This window comes from Vipera ursinii (assembly GCF_947247035.1).
Source record: "Vipera ursinii genome assembly, chromosome: 2".
NCBI lineage: Eukaryota > Metazoa > Chordata > Lepidosauria > Squamata > Viperidae > Vipera > Vipera ursinii.
This window is the reverse complement of record NC_139513.1, coordinates 155,554,151-155,574,438: the sequence shown is the minus strand read 5'-3', so window position 1 is coordinate 155,574,438 and position 20,288 is coordinate 155,554,151. Positions and strand designations below refer to the sequence as shown.

Here is a 20,288-nt window from a genome sequence, read left to right as displayed (position 1 = left end):
TCTAGTACACTTTTAAATAAATTCTCAGACAAATTTCCCTTGGAGTTGAGTGTGATTTCTGGGGACTTCACAAACACATCAATACATCAGTTTGCAAGTGGTTCACCTAACTGCCTTCTGGGATTTTTATTTTTTTTATGTTCCCATCTCACAGTCGTGAGGTTCCAAGTGATCTCCCATCCTAATATTCACAGAAGACAATCCCACTTAACTTCTGATTCTAGACAAGGTCTGCTAGGAGGCAGTTTCCATTCATTTCCAGAAATACTGTATATAAGAGAATATGGGCAAGTCCAAAGACTCCATGAGAGCACATCCACAGTCAAAACTGGTGTGGGGAAGCATAATTGACCAATTGCAAGTCTCGTGGTAATAAAATATTGTTATTGCCTCCGTCACCACCTTCCCCCTGGTCTGCATAGCACTGAAGGAAAGTCTAGGATCTAACTCAGTTTCTTTCCTATTCCCTATCCTAGGGCTTCTCAATCTTGGCAATGTTAAGATGTGTAGACTTCAATTCCCAGATTTCCTCTGGTCTAGAGAATTCTGGGATTTTGAATCTACAGTTGCCCGTGTTGAGAAATACTGCTCTGTCCTATACTTTTGATGTTGGCCTAACAGGTTTTGAATTATTTTTGCAGTTCATCAAACAACATAGTTTGAATTCTTCTAAACATCTGTTTTGCACTAAAAGTGTAAGAAGATTAACAAATTAGAGATAGATGCCCTCCCTGGATATACAGGCTCTTTTGCCTTTTTCTTGGGTTATTTCATAAAACAAATATAAGAATTTAGAGCTAAGCTTAATATTCATCAATACTAAACCAGCCTTCCCCATTTTGCTGTGATTTAAGCAAGCAAACCAGCGTGCAATGAAAAGGACTCCATCAGCTAGTGTGAAGCTGTGAGTGTTGAAACTCATATGCTTGTGAACATGAATATATATACATTCTCATGATGATGACCGAAAATTCAGGCATGGCCTTCTCCTTGATATGCTACTTTCATCTATGCAGTGTCTCCCCTCCTCCCCTGCCCTTGGGTAGAAGTACTCAATCCTTTGATTTCACTGCCTGCAATTAGAAACAAAAAATGTCTAGGAACGTCTCGTTTGCTACTTCTCTGATATTATGTGATGAAAGTTTGAGGCTAAGCCTATCTTTCAATGAAAACACAGAAATAAAAATGAAGCACCCTCATGGCGCATCCCCATCCAACTTTTTGTCATATTTCGTACTGTGGAATTTACAGGGCCTTTGTGTTGGGATTCCTCTGTGCATGTATTCACATCCGCACATACAAAGATGCCCATCTTTGACTGGTGGGAAAGCTGGTGTGGCTTGGTGCCTTGTCTTCATGGAAACCTATCCAGCAAAATTGTGCTTAAAAGAGGAAGCAGAAGAAGAAATGCTAATCTATAGGTAACCTTGGACTACGCACACCTTAAAATGAGGGGTCCTTGGTGCTGTCTGAACTTGTTTTCTTGCAGACGTTTCGTTACCCTAACTAGGTAACATCATCAGTGCACAACCAAGTTCAGAGGGCACCAAGGACCCTTCATTTCAACCCTGAGTTACAAATATTCTCCTTTATTGATAAATAACTTAATTCCAGCTTAAAAAATGCACAACCAGCTCAGAACCATATGGAAGCAAAGGGAACTGGTAGGCGATTCTTCCTTCTACAAAGGTCTTGAGACACTCACCTCCTCTTTTCATGAGATGAACAGACTACTGTAAGGGAATGAGGCTGAGAAGATGGATTCTTTTCTCCAATGGAAGGATAGGTGCTTTCACACTGCCTCCAGCTCCACTTGAGATAATCCTTGCACACGCACTATTGCTGTCAGTTCCTTTGTGACTGAACACTCCAGAGACCTCTGTTCCTCCACTTAATTGCCACGGAAACCAGCCATCACCTTTGTGTCCACAGCTGTCCATGCTACATCACAATGGGGTCTTTAACACAGTTAACCCTAGAGTGGAATCTTTGAGGAAAGAGTCAGCTGGTGTTTTAACCAAGGTGAATGCACAACTGCATACATTTATGAGTTGCTCTAGTCTTGGTGATACCTTGTGTATAAATTATCAATATACATTGGTATCTTTTTGTTGTAGCAGGGCCCCTAAAAAGGGATGCAGCAGTAATATCTAACCCAGATGTGGCAGGTTGGACTAAGCGCTAGGCCACCACCCCCCAGAGACTGGACCCAAGCCCATAAAAGAAGGCCCGTTTCCAATACCACCCAAACTATATGCCAGTAAAAGGGCAGTACCTCAGAGGTGAAACCTCCTGAAGCAAGTTTGGCAGACCCACATCATTTCTTTCTTGAACAACAATGGAGGGTGTCATCTGTCCATTGCTCAGGTAACAAGTACCCGGGGGTGCAATTCTCTTGTAGTTTGTCTAATATTTTGCTTTTCTTATTTTTTTTAAAAAATGTATTATTGTTAGTATTTATTGTCTTGAGATGTTGGTGGAGCTATATTTTTTTCCCCTATGAGTGCTCCCAGTAGTTTTTCGTACCCTGTTTTACTAGATAGAAATGTTTGTGTGTTTTTTATCAGGAGGCATTTTTTGAACTTAATACCTGGTGAATGGGATGGCTGCTATTCTTTTCACTTGCAAATTTTAGAGGAAACAAATGCAAAAACTGTTTAATTGAAAACAACCCTTTTCTTACGTTTCATAAAGAAGGCTTCTGACCACCATCAGGATCAACTTGTGAGCAGAGCTGCCTCTGTCAAAATGGGGTATGTGGCCTTTGAAGTGTAAAAGGACCAAGCTTCTTTCATTTATATCTCTGAGTCTGTTGTTAAAAGGGGATTGACAGGAGAAATCCCTTTCCCCAACCCTTTGCTCTCGTGTATTAAGTTCAATCCTATTAATTCAGGATTTATAGACAGGAAGTTTTCCTTCGATCCCTCTATACTGATGTTAATTGACAAATCTTGCACACTAATACAGTAGATAGCTCCTTGAGCTGGTATGCAATAAGGTGCCAGTGACAACAAAAATGGATTCATAGCTGAGAACCAAACCAAGATCTCAAAATTTTTTAGAATGTAACCGTTACATTCACACCTTCCCGCTTCCTATGCAATGACAGTGTTCTCCAGTGACTAGGATGATGGACTCTGTCACCTAAATGACGAGGGGTGAGCGAAATAGATGCGTGGGTAGTTCAAAGTATAATTTAAAAATGGGAAAGAAAGGCATTAGTACAAGGAGAATTTAAGACTGTCTTGAAGCCTACCTGCCCAAACACTTTACTTCAGAGGTGTCAAACTCAATTTCATTGAGGGCCGCATCAGCATTGCGGTTGCCCTCAGGGGGCCGGGTGGGTATGGCCTGGGTGGGCGTGGCCTACTGGGTGGGTGTGGCCAGAGTGCGTGTGGCCTACTGGGTGGGCGTGGCCAGCTTATTTTTTTATTTTTTTATTTTTATTTTAATTCCATTTATATCCCGCCCTTCTCCGAAGACTCAGGGCGGCTTACAAGCTTAGCAGTAGCCTTCATTCTATGTATATGCCTGCTTATTAGGGCTTTCACACACACCTCAAGCGGTATTATTGCAAAGTCAGCTTAATTGCCCCCAACAATCTGGGTCCTCATTTTACCTACCTCGGAAGGATGGAAGGCTGAGTCAACCTTGAGCCTGGTGGGATGCGAACCTGCACTAACTGCAGGCAGCTGGTGTAACTTAAGGAGGCATTAGCCCACTGCTCCACCAAGGCTCTTTTTTCTACATCATTCGCATCAAGGGTGCCTATGGGGGCCTGGGCAGGAGTGGGACAGATCTGAGGGTCTCTGGCAGGAGGAGGGTCTCTGGGCCAGGGCCAAGGCAGTGGGGGCCGTTCCCTCACTGTTTCCAGGATGGCTTCGCGGGCCACATGAAACCACTTTGTGGGCTGGATCTGGCCCCCGGGCCTTGTGTTTGACATGTCTGCTTTACTTTTATGTTTAGTTCTGAAGAAAACAGATTTTGGCATGCAGCCCACAAGCTCCTCGTGAAGAAAGCTGCAGAAATCAGCTTTTCATGATGCCTGTGCAGTTTTTGTGTGATGCAATTCACTTCCTTGTTTTCATTAAAATCTTTATTACAACAAACAAAATATTCTCATCTCACATAATCTAAACCCCTCATCCAAGAGCCCCCACGTAAAGCCCCTAGAGCCCCACAGCATGCATACACTGGGGTCTAGGGAAGGGCCTTCAGCAATACACTCTGTTCCCAACATGGGGTCCTGCACCCATTCAAGGAAGGGGGTGAAGTCTGGGCCTTTTGAGCAGGATCCGAGGACAGCAAAACCTTCCATCCGGCTGTTGCCACATTTCTCTTTCCTCCAGAGCAGCCAAAGAGAGGGAGGAGGGATGTGGGAGAGGCATTACTTATCCCCAGCTGACAGAGGCCATCCTGCAGTCCAAGAGTCACAGCTCATCCTCATCAAGTTGGGCAAGTTGGGCGCTGCCTTGAGGAACGCTAATTTCTGGGACCTCAGGATCGGGGAGCAGCAGCCTGGCATCATCTTCAATCAGGACCTAATGGAAGGTGGGTGAGACAAAGAGATGGTCAACTACAGAAATCTGTCCAAGACGCTTTTCCAAAACTGCTGCTATCAGGAACATTCTGCCAGGCTCATTCAGTCTGTTGAGTTTTAGAAAAAGATAATTTGTCAAGCAAAGCAATCCAAATTCCTCTTAAGAAAAGCTGCACTCTAATCTGCGTACATTGTGCACAATTTCATTATATGAGAGCATGTGAACAATATTTTATATTAACAACCATGTTGGAGCAGTGGTAGAATGCAATATTGCAGCCTAACTCTGCCCACTGCCAGGAGTTTGATCCTGACAGGCTCAAGGTTGACTCAGCTTTTCATCCTTCTGAGGTTGGTAAAATGAGGACCTAGGTTGTTGGGGGCAATATGCTGGCTTTGTAAACTGCTTAGAGAGGGCTGTAAAGCACTATGAAGCAATATAGAAATTTAAGTGTTAGATTAGTCCAGGTTTGGGAACCATCCAATATTTTGTCTCCCTAAAGCCTATTTCTAGAATATGAAAAATCACCCTTTGTTTCCATTCTTACAAAACGGGATTTGATACCATTATTTTAAAATGAGAATTAAATACAAAATTTTTATAGCTGTAGGCAGACAAGTTATCTGAGCATATTTCACACACACACACACACACACACACACACACACGTAAGTATGTATGTATGTATAATTGATTTATGATTTACTTTCCTTCAACTAATTATAACAATAATGACCCTACTTGCAATGATCTACACTTTTCTATCAGCCATTTTACCAGAGCAAGAAATGTATCAGTAGCAGCATCTTCAATATTTACTACATGATTGTCCAAAAGACAAAGGGACAATTGTAGCGTCACTGCAAGTGCAACCAAAGTCTCTTGAATCTCTTAATCACACAATAAATCCTCTGCAAACTCGAAAGGTGATATAGTGAAATGGTCAAGAATATTAAACTAGGAGAAGAGAAATCCACTCTTAGCCCTGAAGTTCCCAAGCTAAGTATTTTATCCTAAACAGCACTCACAGGATTGTTGCATGAATAATAATGACTACATAGCAGTAAACAATGTATGCCACCTCCAGTTCCTCAACAAAAAGGAATTGTGAAAGTGAAATCAAGAAACAACTGGGTATCGCTTCCCTGACAAAAATGTACAAAATATATGTAAATAATAATATGTAGTGTATCCATTTCACTTTATATGTATGTAATAGAGAGAAATGATGGGTATCAAAAGCCTGATAGGCTATTTGCAAGCTGCTTATGTTACCTGCACCTGCATAATCAACCCATCTTCTACTCCCTTTTCTCACTCACCTCTTCCTCCCAACTCACTGCAATTTAATCTTACATCAGTCTAATCGCTCTATGAATCTGATGAAATGAGCTACAGCTCACAATGTTCTGAACCAGCCTACTACCGGCCCTGCAGATAAGGCAGGGACAACCCCTTTACAAGAAGGCAAGAGGCTGGAACTAAGCCTGCCAAATGTATGGACACAAAAGCAAACAGCAAAAACAAGACAGGAACCATGAAACAGGAGCTATTCAAACGGTTGCCTTCAGCAAACCAGCCCTCCCACGCATTCCCCTTTTATACAGTTCAGGGCGTGGCTTCTCTCTGCCTCCTTCTGAGGTGCCCCATTGCCTTCCTCTGTTTACTCCTGATTGACCGCCTCCTGCGTCGTGCGTCCTTGAACAGGGCCAGCTGTGGGTCATCTTCATCCACGCTGTCAGGCTCACACAGCTGGGTCTGCGTCGTAACCAGGTGGGAGGGGCCTGGCTGAGGGCTCTCATCAGCAACCTCTCCAACACCCCCCTCCTCCTCCTCTGAATCGTCCAACCCAACTGCCGAACCCACAGGCTGACCCTGAATCACAACACACAAAACCTTACATTTTTTAATAACATTTGTTAGTCAAAATAGATGTTACCAAATTCTGGTTCTTTTGTCCAGGACGGATGACTGTGTATGAAATGAGACAGTTGTGCCTAGGAAATTTTTATCTATACAGTAACTCATAGAAAAACTATGACGCATAACAACTGCTCATATTTTTATACACACACACACACACACACCAACTAAAGAAAATTACAAGTAAATGAGGGGGGGGGGAAACTGTACCAGAACCTAGTGTAGTTTAAATGGCCAGAAGTTGAAAATGTAGTTTATAGCAGTAGCTTCTCTACCTGCTAATACATATGTGTGTTGTACAAAGTGCACCTGGGTGCAAATATTTCATTGGTTTGTAGTCTCCGTGCCTGGACAGTAGAGAAGAAAAAGTTGGAAGAAAGGGGGACAGAGTGTCAAGGCTTTTAGTGGAGTCCTTGCCATTCTATTATCAGCGGCTCCCAACCTTTTCTATACCCCACACCCCTAGAATGCTTCTGATATATTCTTGTACCCCTTACAAAAGAGTTCGAAATAAAGACAACAAATTATGCTTATATATACTATAATTTTGAAAACCCAAATTTTTGCACCCCCTGGAATATTGTCTTGCACCCACAGGAGGTGCAAGCACCTCTGGTTGGGAACCCCTGCTATTATGATATGCGATCCTGAAAAATATTATCCCAATCCAACTTCATAGAAAAAAGAAATGGAATCGGGCAAAAGAACCAAATTCTGCTGACACAAGTGTGCAGCTGACTTTACCTGGTGGGAGACCCACGAGTAGACAGATTCCTAAGAAATAATATTCCTAGCAGATATTAATACCTGAATGTCTTGCCCTCTGAGGTAGCCTGTAGTGTCATTTTGATCAGGAAAACTGTGGTTGCTTTGATATTTTAAAAATAGTTGTCTTGACACATTATTGACACATTAAAAGAGAGGAGAAAAAGAATAGCAGAGAAAAGAAATGACCCAGGTACTATCTATTGTTTTTGCATAATTATTCATAGAAAAATGATTCCATAAGAATTATGAGTCATTCCCTCAATTTGACAATCAGAACTGGTGAATGCTACTGTATTTTAGTCATGTGGGGAAGTGCAAGATTCTGGCTTTATCTGCATTCTCATGGCACATCCAGAAACTAGAGAGAATCCATGTTTGATCAGAATGCAACTTTTTTCTGGGCAACAAAGGGCCTTTCCTGGTGATCATTAGATAATGAGTTTAATGAACTCCATTATGGCTAGCCAGTCTAATTTAATACGTACAGTCCATTGGAAGGCATGAGAGTGCAACATCATGCTAAGGCTTATCATTTGCTTTTCATCCAGCTACCAATGGGGCTGCAGAATCCGCTAACAAAATGGTGGAGCAATACCTCAGATGCTATATTTCCTACCAACAGACAAACTGGACTGACCTCCTCCCCTTTGCCGATGCGGCCTACAATAATTCTGTTCACAGCAGCACTGGCTACACGCCTTTCAGAGTAGCCACAGGAAAAGAGTTCAGCCCGATGCCTGACTATCTTCAGTTGCCCTCTGCTTCCCAGACATTTGATCAATGGGTGAGGGGTGGGAAGAGGTTTGGAGAAACACAAAAATGACGTTAAAAAAGACTTCAGGGACTTATAAAAAAACAAGCTGATAAAAAGAGGGCGCCCCAAAGAACATTCCAAGTGGAGGAGAAGGTTTATCTGTCAACTAAATATTTACATCTCAAATTACCCAACAAGAAATTGGGACTGAAATTCTTGGGGCCTTTCCCCATTGTGAAAATCATCAAGCTGGTCACAGTAAAATTGAAACTCCCCAGACTTTTGGGAAAAATTCACCCGGTGTTCCATTGTAGTTTACTGAAACCTTTTCGAGACTCCACTTTAAGACCTCCCCCTAAGAAAGCACCTGGATCCCTCATAGTAGCGGGTCAGACCCTTGGTGGAGCAGTGGGCTAATGCCTCCTTAAGTAACACCAGCTGCCTGCAATTAGTGCAGGTTCGCATCCCACCAGGCTCAAGGTTGACTCAGCCTTCCATCCTTCCGAGGTAGGTAAAATGAGGACCCAGATTGTTGGGGGCAATTAAGCTGACTTTGTAATAATGCCGCTTGGGGGTGTGTGTGAAAGCCCTAATAAGCAGGCATATACATAGAATGAAGGCTACTGCTAAGCTTGTAAGCCACCCTGAGTCTTCGGAGAAGGGCGGGATATAAATGGAATTAAAATAAAATAAATAAAATAAATAATAATGTGCCAAAGATCAGAAGAAGTTCAAAGTATCACCCATGGATAACAGCACCGAGGGCAGACATGAGCTTCCACGATCAAGAACTGCTTAAGGACAGCTACGGTAGTTAAATCTCAGTTTCATCTTGTAAATGGAAGAATACAGGTAGTCCTCAATGTATGACTACAATTGAGCTCAAAATTTTCTGTTGCTACGCGAGATCATTGTTAAGTGAGTTTGGCCCCATTTTACGACTTTGTTTGCCAGAGTTGTTAAGATACTAACATGATTGTAAAGAGAATCTTGCTTCCCATTGGCTTTCTTGTCAGAAGATCTCAAAAGGTGATCACATGGCCCCCGGACATTGCAACCGTCATTAAGTATGAACCAGTTGACAAGCATCTGAATTTTGATTACATGATTATGGGGACACTATAATGGTTGTAAGTGTGAAAAATGGACACACGTCACTCTTTTAGTGCTGTTGTAATTCTGAACAATCACTAATTAAATGGTCATAAGTCGAGGATTACCTGTATTCCATTACAAGATTGATAAAACCCAATTGTCGCAAGACCAATATTTTAGGTTATAAAATAGAAGACCAAGAGAATCTCAGTGTGTAAACTGGGCAAAGTGAGCAAAGGGTATATGTGAGTGCATGTAACATGCAACGGTTTTTCTATTCTACAACTAATTATTTTATTTGCTCCTCTTTGCCTGCTACTTCTCCCTTTATCTTTTCCACATTGGGAACCAAGGGAAATTCAAGGGAACCAGAATAATCTGATCCATTTTTGCTAGTTATCTGATTACTAATTAATACAATCCTTCTGTTTATATTAGTTGTGAAAATTGTACTGATCAACAACATGCTTAAACTAAGAAATAGGTTGAAGGGGCAACTGCATTTAAACTTTGATTCAATTGTTTATCGTTGCTGTCTGCAGTGATTGTGCTTACCAAGATCCCAAAAGGAGAGGGGAAAGGTTCTTCACAATTACCCTCTCCCAAGACAGAACACTGGTTACATGCCAAAGGCCAAGGACCAATGAGTGCATACTGTACGTGGGTGTGCACACATGCAAGTAGAAATTTAAGCTCCAGCAAGAAGAAAAGGAAATAATTTTACAAAGAAAATTCAAGGCAACCAGAATAATCTGATCGTTGCGATTATTCTGAACTCACCAAGAACTCACCAATTGCTGGGTTTCTTGCTGAGGGACACTGGAGAGCTGCGTATCAGGTTGCTGAGAAGGTATGTGAGCAGATTCAGGCCCTGGAGAGCTTTGGCTGTGAGATGGCTGTCAGCAAAAGGTGGGACGAAGAGATTAATTTGGAGAGAAACAGTACAGAAAAGCAAACCAGAAGCTGAGCATTTTGGGGATGAGTGCACCATTTAGCCCTGGACATAAGAAATTACTCTTAAAAGAGTAATTCTTAAAAGAACGTGATGGTTTTCTACACTGAAGATATGTTGTACCATTCATAGTAATGATGCCATCATTAATTTAGCACATATTTTGATCACTCTCAAGATGAAAAGAATGGACTCCATTAATCTAATGAATTAATGAATCAACTGATCACACAGATTAAAAAAAAACAACAGTTCCCAAGTCTTTCCCTTCTATTATGCCTATATGCATATACATTTAATAAACATAAGCATACAAATTTAATAAATAGAAGAATCAAATAGATGTTTAAAAAGATGTCAAATGGTCAATGACCAGTAAACACATAATAATCATTGTCTGAATGGCCTCACAATACATGCATCTGGTTTATCTACATCAATCAATCTGTTCTAAAGTTACCTTTTCTCAGTCCCTCTTCCCTAACACTCTGATGGGTGAATCAACACTTTGCCATATATACTGTATGTGCATGCCAAGATTTTTCCTTGTATATTCAGTGAATGATACTAAATAATAATTGTTTAGTAGCAACAGCAGACAATATACTCCCACCTGCCCTGTTGTGGTTCTTCTGGTATCTCTGCCTCAAGGATGGACCAAAGGAAAAAGAATTGGGTTGCTTGGGGCATGGATTTCATCCATCCACTCACTCACTCACTCACTCACTCACTCACTCACTCACTCACTCACTCACTCACTTTTCCTATTTATTTAACTGCCCATCTTGGGAGACCATGAAAACCCATTCTGTTCATCTGAATGGCCTCTCCTTAACAAAAGAAAGAAGTCATCTCATCTTAGATGAGCTGGAACAGAGTTAAGAAGTCCTCCTTTAGGTCTTTCTCAACCTGACGTCCTTTTCATTTGACTATGACTCCATCATCTACAACCCTCAGCATTTGGACAGAACAGTTGTAATCCAGACAGATGAACATATATATTGTACATACATTGGGCATGGGCTCAGAGTCCTTTGACACCCCCCCCTGAGTTGTTCTAAATAAAATGATGTATGATAGCCAAATATATTAGTGTTTATTTTCAATACTTACATGGTATCTTTCACTATAATTATCTCAAGGACAGTTTACTTAGGAAAGAGCAACATATTAAGTAAATGGCCCCAGTTCTTCATTATTTGTTGAGTTCCTCTATTAAAAGATGGCCAATAACCTCCTCTCCTACCTCTTTTTTTCACATCAATAATAGAAATTTTACAAAATTACATTGACTAGGAATGGAGCAAGAAACTGTTTTGTCTTTATCGGAGCCTGTTCACGACATATTTCAAGCAACAGACAGGATAGAATTATCTTAATTATGAATTGCTGTTTTCATATAATGGTTATTTCAGGCATTCAAATTCTAAGTAGGCTCAGAGCTACTGTTTAATTAAATCAGAGTACTGCACTGAATGTTAAGCTTTCTTCTCCAAAGTAGAAAATCTGTGTCAGCCACACACACACCAAATTGCTATACTATCTGAGGCAGGAGCCTGACTGATGACCTTCCTGCCTTACCTCGACAGAGGGGAGGGGGTCAGGTGGGGGTGGACCAGGAAGATAAAGGGAGGGCAAGGAGGCATTGTGGGCCTGGAGGCTGGATCCCTTGTTCTGGTCCATGGAAGTTGAGGAGGGCCGAGTTGAGCCACCTGTGAGTGAGTGGTGCAGAGCCCCCGTTCGTCCTAGACTGTGGGTTTTGCTCTCCCGACGCTGGTATTCAATGGGCGACTGCAGTGCTGGGAAGGGGAAAAAACAATAGGAACAGACTTTGAACAATGGGGTCAACCTGGGAACACAAAATAATGTACATACCAAAAAAAAGTGGCATGGTATTCACCGAGAATAACAAGAAACCCTTTCTGAACCAAGAGGCAACTTCATTGAGTAAAATTACTACGTGATGATTTGCCTGTCTGAATTAGCCCTTGTAGATTAGGCTTATCTGTGCCCTAACATCATCTAACGATTCCTCCCCTGGCTAATGTACTGAGGTGGCGACTGGAGAAGGCTGGAGAGTGAGGACCCTGACCATTTTTGAGTGATCCTTCTGTAAACTGCTCAGAGTCACTTAGGGGAGCTGGGTGATGTAGAAAATTAGCTTAGCCATTGCTAAGCACATTTGATTTGTGCTTAGATTGTAAGCCGCCCTGAGTCTTCGGAGAAGGGCAGGATATAAATGGGATTAAAAATAAATAAATTGATAAATAAAAATAAAATAAATTTCCTTAGACTTTAACAATAGATTTCTTGTTGCTGGCAGGTTTGACGAGATTGGGTTCATTTGATCTGAAGTAGCATAATTTGAACTATGGTGCTGGAGAAGACTCCTGCGAGTCCCTTGGACTGCAAGGCGATCAAACCGGTCAGTCCTAGAGGAGATCAACCCTGACTGCTCTTTAGAAGGCCAGATCCTGAAGCTAAAACTCAAATACTTTGGCCACCTAATGAGAAGGAAGGACTCACCGGAGAAGAGCCTAATGCTGGGAAAGATTGAGGGCAATAGAAGAAGGGGATGACAGAGAATGAGGTGGCTGGATGGAGTCACTGAAGCAGTAGGCGTGAGCTTAAATAGACTCCAGAAGATGGTAGAGGACAGGAAGGCCTGGAGGAACGTTGTCCGTAGGGTCGCGATGGGTCGGACACGACTTCGCAACTAACAACAACAGCATAATTTTGGGGATAAAAGGTAAAGGTAAAGGTTCCTCCACACATGCATGCTAGTCGTTTCCAACTCCAGGGGCCAGTGCTCATCTTTGTTTCAAAGCCAAAGAGACAGCGCTTGTCCGAGGACATCTCCGTGGTCATGTGGCTGGCATGACTAGACACCAAAGGCGCATGGAACGCTGTTACCTTCCCACTGTAGTGGTCCCTATTTTTCTACTTGCATTTTTACGTGCTTTCGAGCTGCTAGGTTGGCAGAAGCTGGGACGAGTAACAGGCGCTCACTCTGTTATGCGGCACTGGGGATTCGACCCGCCAAACTGCCGACCTTCTGATCGACAAGCTCAGCATCCTAACCCACTGAACCACCGCGTCCCTATAATTTTGGGGATAAATGTAGTTTAAAACGTCATTGCCCCCCAACCCAAAACAATGGAATTCTCAAAAAATCTACCCTGATTTACATTTCCTCCTCTCCTTTCTTCTCCAGATTCCCCCTTTCTTTAACAAGATGGGAAGTGTCTGTAACTCCATCAGCTGTTTGCCCAAATAGGACTGCTGAGTTCTAGCACTTTTAATACCTTGTGAAAAGTTAGACGATCTACAAACCAGAGTTACTGTCAGAGCCAAGGTAGCTACACTGCATTCTCTTATATCTCCCTCAAATCCTGTTTCATCTAATCATCCTTTCTTTTCTTTCTACCTCAGCAGCAATTTCAGATTTTATTTTATGTCATTGGTTGACATCACCCAGAGAAATAAGTTCCTTTGGAGAGAAGGCAGTGCTTTTTTTCCCCCAGCTCAAGGATTCTCTAAATACTTCCTTTTTCCCCCACTCCATTTCTGTAGAAATGGCTTTGATTTTTTTTTCAGCTACAACTGTGGCTGGCTGGTTTGCCTTTTCAGCAGGGCGTTCCGTTTTCTTAACAGCAGAAATTGTTGAGCATAGTGTTTTTCTTCTCCTGCCTCAACCACAGCTTTTATTAATACCTCTGCTACTGAATTAGGTCTGCATGTTCTGCAGCAACCAAAACCACAAGTATTTCTTTTTCCCCAAGTATCCAGTTGACAGCTACCTTTTCCTTAACCTCAATCCATGTTCTGAATCAGGGATACAATGATCAAGAATATAGTTATCCAATCTAATAATCCCTGTTGTCTCCTGGTAAAGATTTGTATTGGGACCCATAGTAACCCTTTTATAATAAATAGTACAAATTGATGCTGTACTGTATTATAGTTCATTCAAGCAACCCTCCTTTTCCTCTCCGTTCACTGAGAGACTTGCTACTGGTGATACAAAAGGGTTTTAGCTTCCTAATTTGTCTGTCAATAAAGATATTTTTTCTATCCACTCATTTTCTATATAAAACAGACAAGGAGGCAGATATGTTTATCATTTCCTCAAATTGGGATTCTCTTATTTGTCCATCACATTTCATAATTAAAAGCCCATATTCGCATACTTCAATTTTACTATCTTTTCCCTTTTTTTGGCCAGAATGGGCTACCTAAAATATTAGTCTTCACATGATCCTTTTCTTACCACAGTTATAACCTGTCCTCTATGTAACTCTTCTGCAACTATTGTGTATTTAAAGTTGCTGGGGAAAAATGTAAACCTCTTGTTTTGTTAAGCTCTCTTTGTTTCCTAAGACTGCTGAACACAGTCATAAAAAGAAGCAATAAAGCAATTTGTTGCCCTGGTAACCAGCTCTTTGGGTTGCTCCTCAGTGAAAGAGAACCCCACCTTAGGAATGTGAGCTATGCAACAGCTTGTGAGCTTGGGTGTTATTAAACATAGAGAAAGGCATTGATTGCAATGTTGTCTAGTTATTGTCTTTAGAATTGGAATCTGCTCAAACAAAATTTTGCCAGTTATAAATGAAATCTATGATAAGCCATGCAAGTGTTTTTATCTGAAAAGCAAGTGATTTAGTTAACAATCCTAAAATATGTGTCTGGAATCTACAAAAGGGAGATTTTCAGCAAAGCAAAGCAATCCTAGCCAGCCCCACTAGCTTAAACAAAGGAATAAAGGAGCAATTTAACCTTCGTCAACAGCACAGTTTTACAGCCTATAGTTGGTACTCTTATCACGGACAAGAGCTCCTCAAAGGGTTCCAGACCAGCTCACAACTTGTGGTCATAAGAAGGAACAGTTGCCTCACTTTATGTCCCAATCCGAGCTAGGGGAAATACTAGGCTTGCTTCCAAACAGCAACCTATAGTGGTCAAAGAGGTGGCTGCTCAACAAAAAAAAAGGCTTGTTCCCAGCCACGCAGAAAGTGCCCCTAGTGGTCAAAGTGTAAATTTTCCTGAAATCCCTAACCACGCAGCAGGTGTCCCTAGTGGCCAAAGGGTGAACTTACCTGAAGTCTCTGACCCCACAGAAGGCAACCCCTGGTAGTCAAAGACTGAAGTTCATCAAATTAATCAAAAAATATCTAGGAAATTTTCTGCATCTATCCTAGCCATGGCAGAGTGTCCCATTGATCCAGAAGAGCTGGTTCAATCAGACGAACCTGATTTGCACCAAGAAGTTGTAAGACCCAAGCGTACGATAAAACCAACCCAGAAACTCATAGAAAATTATGAAGCAACTAAGGATGAATTTTCCAATGAATTGTCTATGGGACAGAACTGCACACAGCATCTCAATTTTGCTGAGTCTTAATGGCAATCCTGCAGAATTGAGAGACTCTATAGATCGCCTATCTGCAGCTTATGTACGTTACCAGCAGCTGTCTACAAAATACATAGGTTTTTTGAATGACTCTCATGTAGATGATTCCCCAGCAGAACTTACCACGTTTGACGAGCTAAACCAGCAAAGAGAACTCCTAGTGCAAGATGCAAAGAACAAGGTAGAAACCCGTATTGCTGAACTGCAGGAGACCAGATCTCATCCATCCACATCAACCAGATCTCATCCATCTACTTCAACCAAAGTCACAGGACGCTCTGCTAGATCCTCTCATTCCAGGGCTTCAACGATACATGACAAGCTAGTAGAGGCCCGTGCGCTTGCAGAAGAAAAGGACGTGCTTCTCTCCTTTACCAAGAAGGAAGCTGAAATGCAAGCTAAGAACAAAACCCTACAAGCAGAGATGGAAGCTCAAAACAAAGCCCGTCAAGCAGAGATGGAAGCCCAAATGAAAGTTCTGCAACAAGAAAAGGAGCGAGCAGTTGCCCTAGCAAGGCTAAAGGCCTATGAACAAGCAGCAAAGAACACCGATGTGGAGTGCTCCATCCCAACAGAAGTGGAAGATCCGATGGAATGCACCAGTCAACATGTGTTAAAGCATAATGTTTGCAACGATGCAGAGCCATCTTCTACACTGCCTACAAACATCTCAGAGACCCCAGAACTGCAAGGGCCTACACCTTTTTATCAACGCAACACAGGTGCGTCAGCTGTGCTTCCTACAAACAGCGCAGAAGCCCTGCACCTGCCAAGGCCTACATCTCTTCAACAACACAATGAAGGTGCATCAGCTGTGCTTCCTACGAACAGCACACAGACCCCAAGCCTGCAGAGGCCTGCACCTCTTCAACGCCCAGAAGCAGGTGCGCCAACACCTCAAATTGCATCACCTCTTGTCAACGACAACGTAACTTCTAGCAATGATCAACGGTTGAATCAACAACCAGCACAAATTCTAGAGATTACACCACAGCTAAATGCTCCTGCAGCATCATTCTATCCTGGTGTACCTGATCCTTATTCACCAGAGAACTCTCACACCCAAGCGGTCCAACAAGTTTCTTTGGCACCAAAGAGTGAGAGACCAGACCTTCCTGAGTATGCCAAACAAACCAATCGTCGAGACCTCATCACTGCTAACCTCTCAAAGTTCGATGATCGTCCAGAGAACTACAGATCCGGGAGAGCAACCTTCAAAGCTGTTGTTGGTGATCTCAACCTTACCACCAGAGAGGAACTCGACCTACTCTTTTCCTTTCCCCTATTCTCATATTTTTGCAGGTTTATAAGTCATCACGACTGGACGAACAATGACCCCAGCTTCGACTTCGATGAACCCAGTGTGCCTGCTCCATCACCATCACCAAGGTATGGTAACACAGCAGCTCAACACAGAGACTCACGTGGAGCTGTATCTACAAGAAAGACAGACATCTCACCTCCTGTATCATCCCCTCCTCTATGGAGTGATTCAGGTGGTGGCAATTCACATCCTGTACCATCTATGTATGCATGTTTATTTTATATATCTCAGGTTTTATGTCCTATATGGACGCATGTTTACTTCTTATATCTCTCAGGTTTTTATGCCTCATATATCATGTTTATTTTGTATCTTTCAGGTTTACGTTTATATATGTATGCATGTTTAATTTTTATATCTCTCAGGGTTTTATGTCTATACTTCAGGTTTATTACTTATATTTCTTAGGTGTTTTATGACAGCAGCAAACCACAAATGTGTATTTGCATTTGCACAACTACCATTATGCGATTTTATATGGTGGTATTATGAAATACCAGATGAGGAGTATGCTGCCACCACGTGGCTGTTTTGGGAAATTATAATATGCTAATTGGGTCTGCCAGTACCTTTCCCCTTTGTGATGTATTTCCTATCCTGCTCATGATGCTGTACTAGGATCCACCCCTTCTGGGTTGGACTTCCCCCTTCTCCTTGTTCCCTTGTGTTCCATCCTCCATTGTAACATCTGAACACAAGCCATGCGGACAGTAATCCTGTTACTGTCTTTTGACCTTAAAGTACCGTCCAGACTTCACCTGACCACACCTTCTCTGCTGTAACCTTCTTCTACATGCAAAATAAAGGTATTTCAGATGAACCAGGTGCTTTATGAGTTCACTGTCTGGAAAGGGCCATTAATTGTGACTAAATTCGCTTAAACAGACCAGTGCGTCTTAACAAGGAATTAAATCACTAGCACAACGAGCTTGATCCAGAATATATATAGTTGGTTTGAAGACATTCAAAGCACTTGTTCTTCAGAAAAGTTGTTGTATATATCTGCCAGCTCTCCTCAAATCAAACATAGTATGAATATCATTAAGTTCTTAATGTTTCTTAAGTTCCATTAAAAACCAACAGAAAGATGTATGGATTAGGATCTTCCACAACCATACATGATTAAACCTAATGGTATCATTCAGTTGAAGTTTAACTTGCAATATTTCATTTTCATAATGGTGAGCCTCTATATCTCAAAGCCATTTGATTTTTTTTGTTTTATTTTCTTTTCTTTCAGCTTTTATTTCCTCAACCTGTTCTGTTCCCTGAAAATATTTATAAATATTTCATTTCTTTAACTAATCTTATTTTTAGTCAGTAAGTCTCATATCTTTCATGCTGGTTTTATAACATAAAACCATTTTCACATTTAAAAAAAAATTAAGCTAGCTTTGTTTATTGTCCAGGAACTGGAATTAATTTTTGTTAAATGAAAAAGCCATGGTGGCACAGTGGTTAGAATGTAGTATTGAAGGTTAACTCTGCCCACTGCCAGGAGTTCAATCCTGACCGGCTCAAAGTTTATTCAGCCTTCCATCCTTCCGAGGTTGGTAATATGAGGGCCCCCACTTATAGAGGGCTGTAAAACACTATGAAGCTGTATATAAATCTAAGTGCTATTGCTATCAATTTTCTTCTTTTTTCTATGCACCTGTTTTCTCTGTGGTTTCTAATTTTCTGTGCTATTCTTTAAAACTAACATTTTCCTCAGATTTTCTTCATTCCTGCCTCACTTTTTCTTAAAGCTTTTTAGTCAGATAAATTGATTTGGAAGTATACAAGTTGAATAAATAAATAGATAAATAGATAAATAAACAAACTTCTTTGGGAACCCATATTATACTGCTATGGCTTCATGTGCTGAAACCAGGTTTATTTGATTAGAAGTAGCAAATTTAATTTGGAAATAAATAAATGTAGTTTAAAAACTTGCTGTCACCAATCCAAAATAATAGGGGATTTATTATACTGAAATGATCTCCTTATCAACTATTTTCATGGCAGGGTAATATTTAGAGAAGTGCTGTTATATTCTGGCTCTCATTTATTCAGAAGGCCAATGTTTTTATAAACAACTGAAATGCTCACTATATCATATGACAAGATAGATTTATAAATATATAAAGATATAAATTGTTCTTGTTCGGACGTATATATCTGTGCTTATTTGCACAATGTTTCCTGATCTTTGGGGGGGGAATATCTAATAACAATGATACTACGGAACTTAAGTATAAGATTACTCCTTTATTGTGCTAGTTTTACTATAATCTGATGAAGCATAAGGATAGTATAATGGTGTTATTTCTTCACATTTATTACATATTCCATTACCCTCCCAATGGCTCTGTTTAAGATGGCTCAGCCTTGCTAAGCAAGGAGAAGTCATAACAGCATCTGCTCCTTGGTCTGTCAGTGATTTTGATATCATGATACCATGTTTAGAGGTTCTTCTTTCTTGTGGTTGGTTCCAGTCAATATTGGCAGGGGAAGAAGAGCAGGCTGTTTCCACAGGCCTTGAAATAGGGATAGTATCAAGCCTTTGTGGGATTTATCGTTGGTTATGAATTGTTTGTTTGTATGTCAATGATTTTTGCTTATCATTCTTGTTGTTAAAAGTTGTCAGTTGCCTACTGTCTTGTGGACTCAGATAATTTCTAAATTTTAAAATTAAAGTAAATAGTCCAACTAAAAAAAATGGAAGTATTAAAAAGGCAGCATAAGCAAACTTGTTCTATGTAGTGAGTAGAACGACCTCCATTTGGGATTCTGGAGCTCCCTTCCTTCAGATGTGTTTTGTGTTGTGTTTGATCTGCACAAATCAAAGCACTCCCTTGTGAGACATGTTTGTTGCTGCTTTGTTCACTTTCATTAAGACCTGATCTTATTAGAATGAAAATTATAGACGAATTGACAAGTGGGAATCACATCTATGAATAACAAAAACTTTCTTAGGAGTAGAAAACCAGTATGCAAGGCAGCAAGCTGAGATGGAACTGTTGCCCTGGTTCCTTACCTATTAGAAGGATTCCCTGAGACATAAGCCAAATTTCTGCCTATTTCAGTGATCAACCTAGGTACTGGTGTGGCAAAGAAAAAAAGCTGCAAAATTGAGATACTGTAAGAAACTGATATATATGACATTGAAGGTCAAGAATAACAAAAAGGCAAATAATTAATAAGGGGAGAATTAAACAGTTCCTTCACTGATGAAACAGTACCTGGATCAAAAATATGAGACTTGGTGAAATACAAGATCAGTTAATCAGAATAGAGCTGGAAGGGACCTTGGAGGTCTTCTAGTCCAGCCCCCTGCTCAAGCAGGAGATCCTATACCATTTCAGACAAGTGACTGTCCAATCTCTTCTTAAAAACCTCCAATGATGGGGCACCCACAACTTCTGAAGGCAAGCTGTTCCTCTGGTTAATTGTCCTCACTGTTAGGAACTTTCTCCTTAATTCCATGTTACTTCTCTCTTTGATTAGTTTCCATCCCTTGTTTCTTGTCCTGTCCTCTG

General features: G+C 41.1%; 1 protein-coding gene across 7 annotated transcripts in view; it reads right to left on the bottom strand.

Moving 5' to 3' along the window:
• Positions 1 to 4,084: 4,084 nt before the first annotated feature.
• The window catches only part of ARHGEF25 (Rho guanine nucleotide exchange factor 25), a gene marked incomplete at its 5' end in the record, with an annotated part of 308,962 nt that continues 292,758 nt past the window's right edge, over positions 4,085 to 20,288 (bottom strand). For all 7 annotated transcript variants that reach the window (XM_083356674.1, XM_083356676.1, XM_083356673.1 and 4 more), the window contains 3 exons: positions 4,085 to 4,541; positions 9,873 to 9,977; positions 11,615 to 11,832. In XM_083356674.1, coding sequence (XP_083212800.1) covers positions 4,431 to 4,541; positions 9,873 to 9,977; positions 11,615 to 11,832 — 434 coding nt within the window. In that variant the 3' untranslated portion in view covers positions 4,085 to 4,430. The remainder of the gene's footprint in view (positions 4,542 to 9,872; positions 9,978 to 11,614; positions 11,833 to 20,288) is intronic.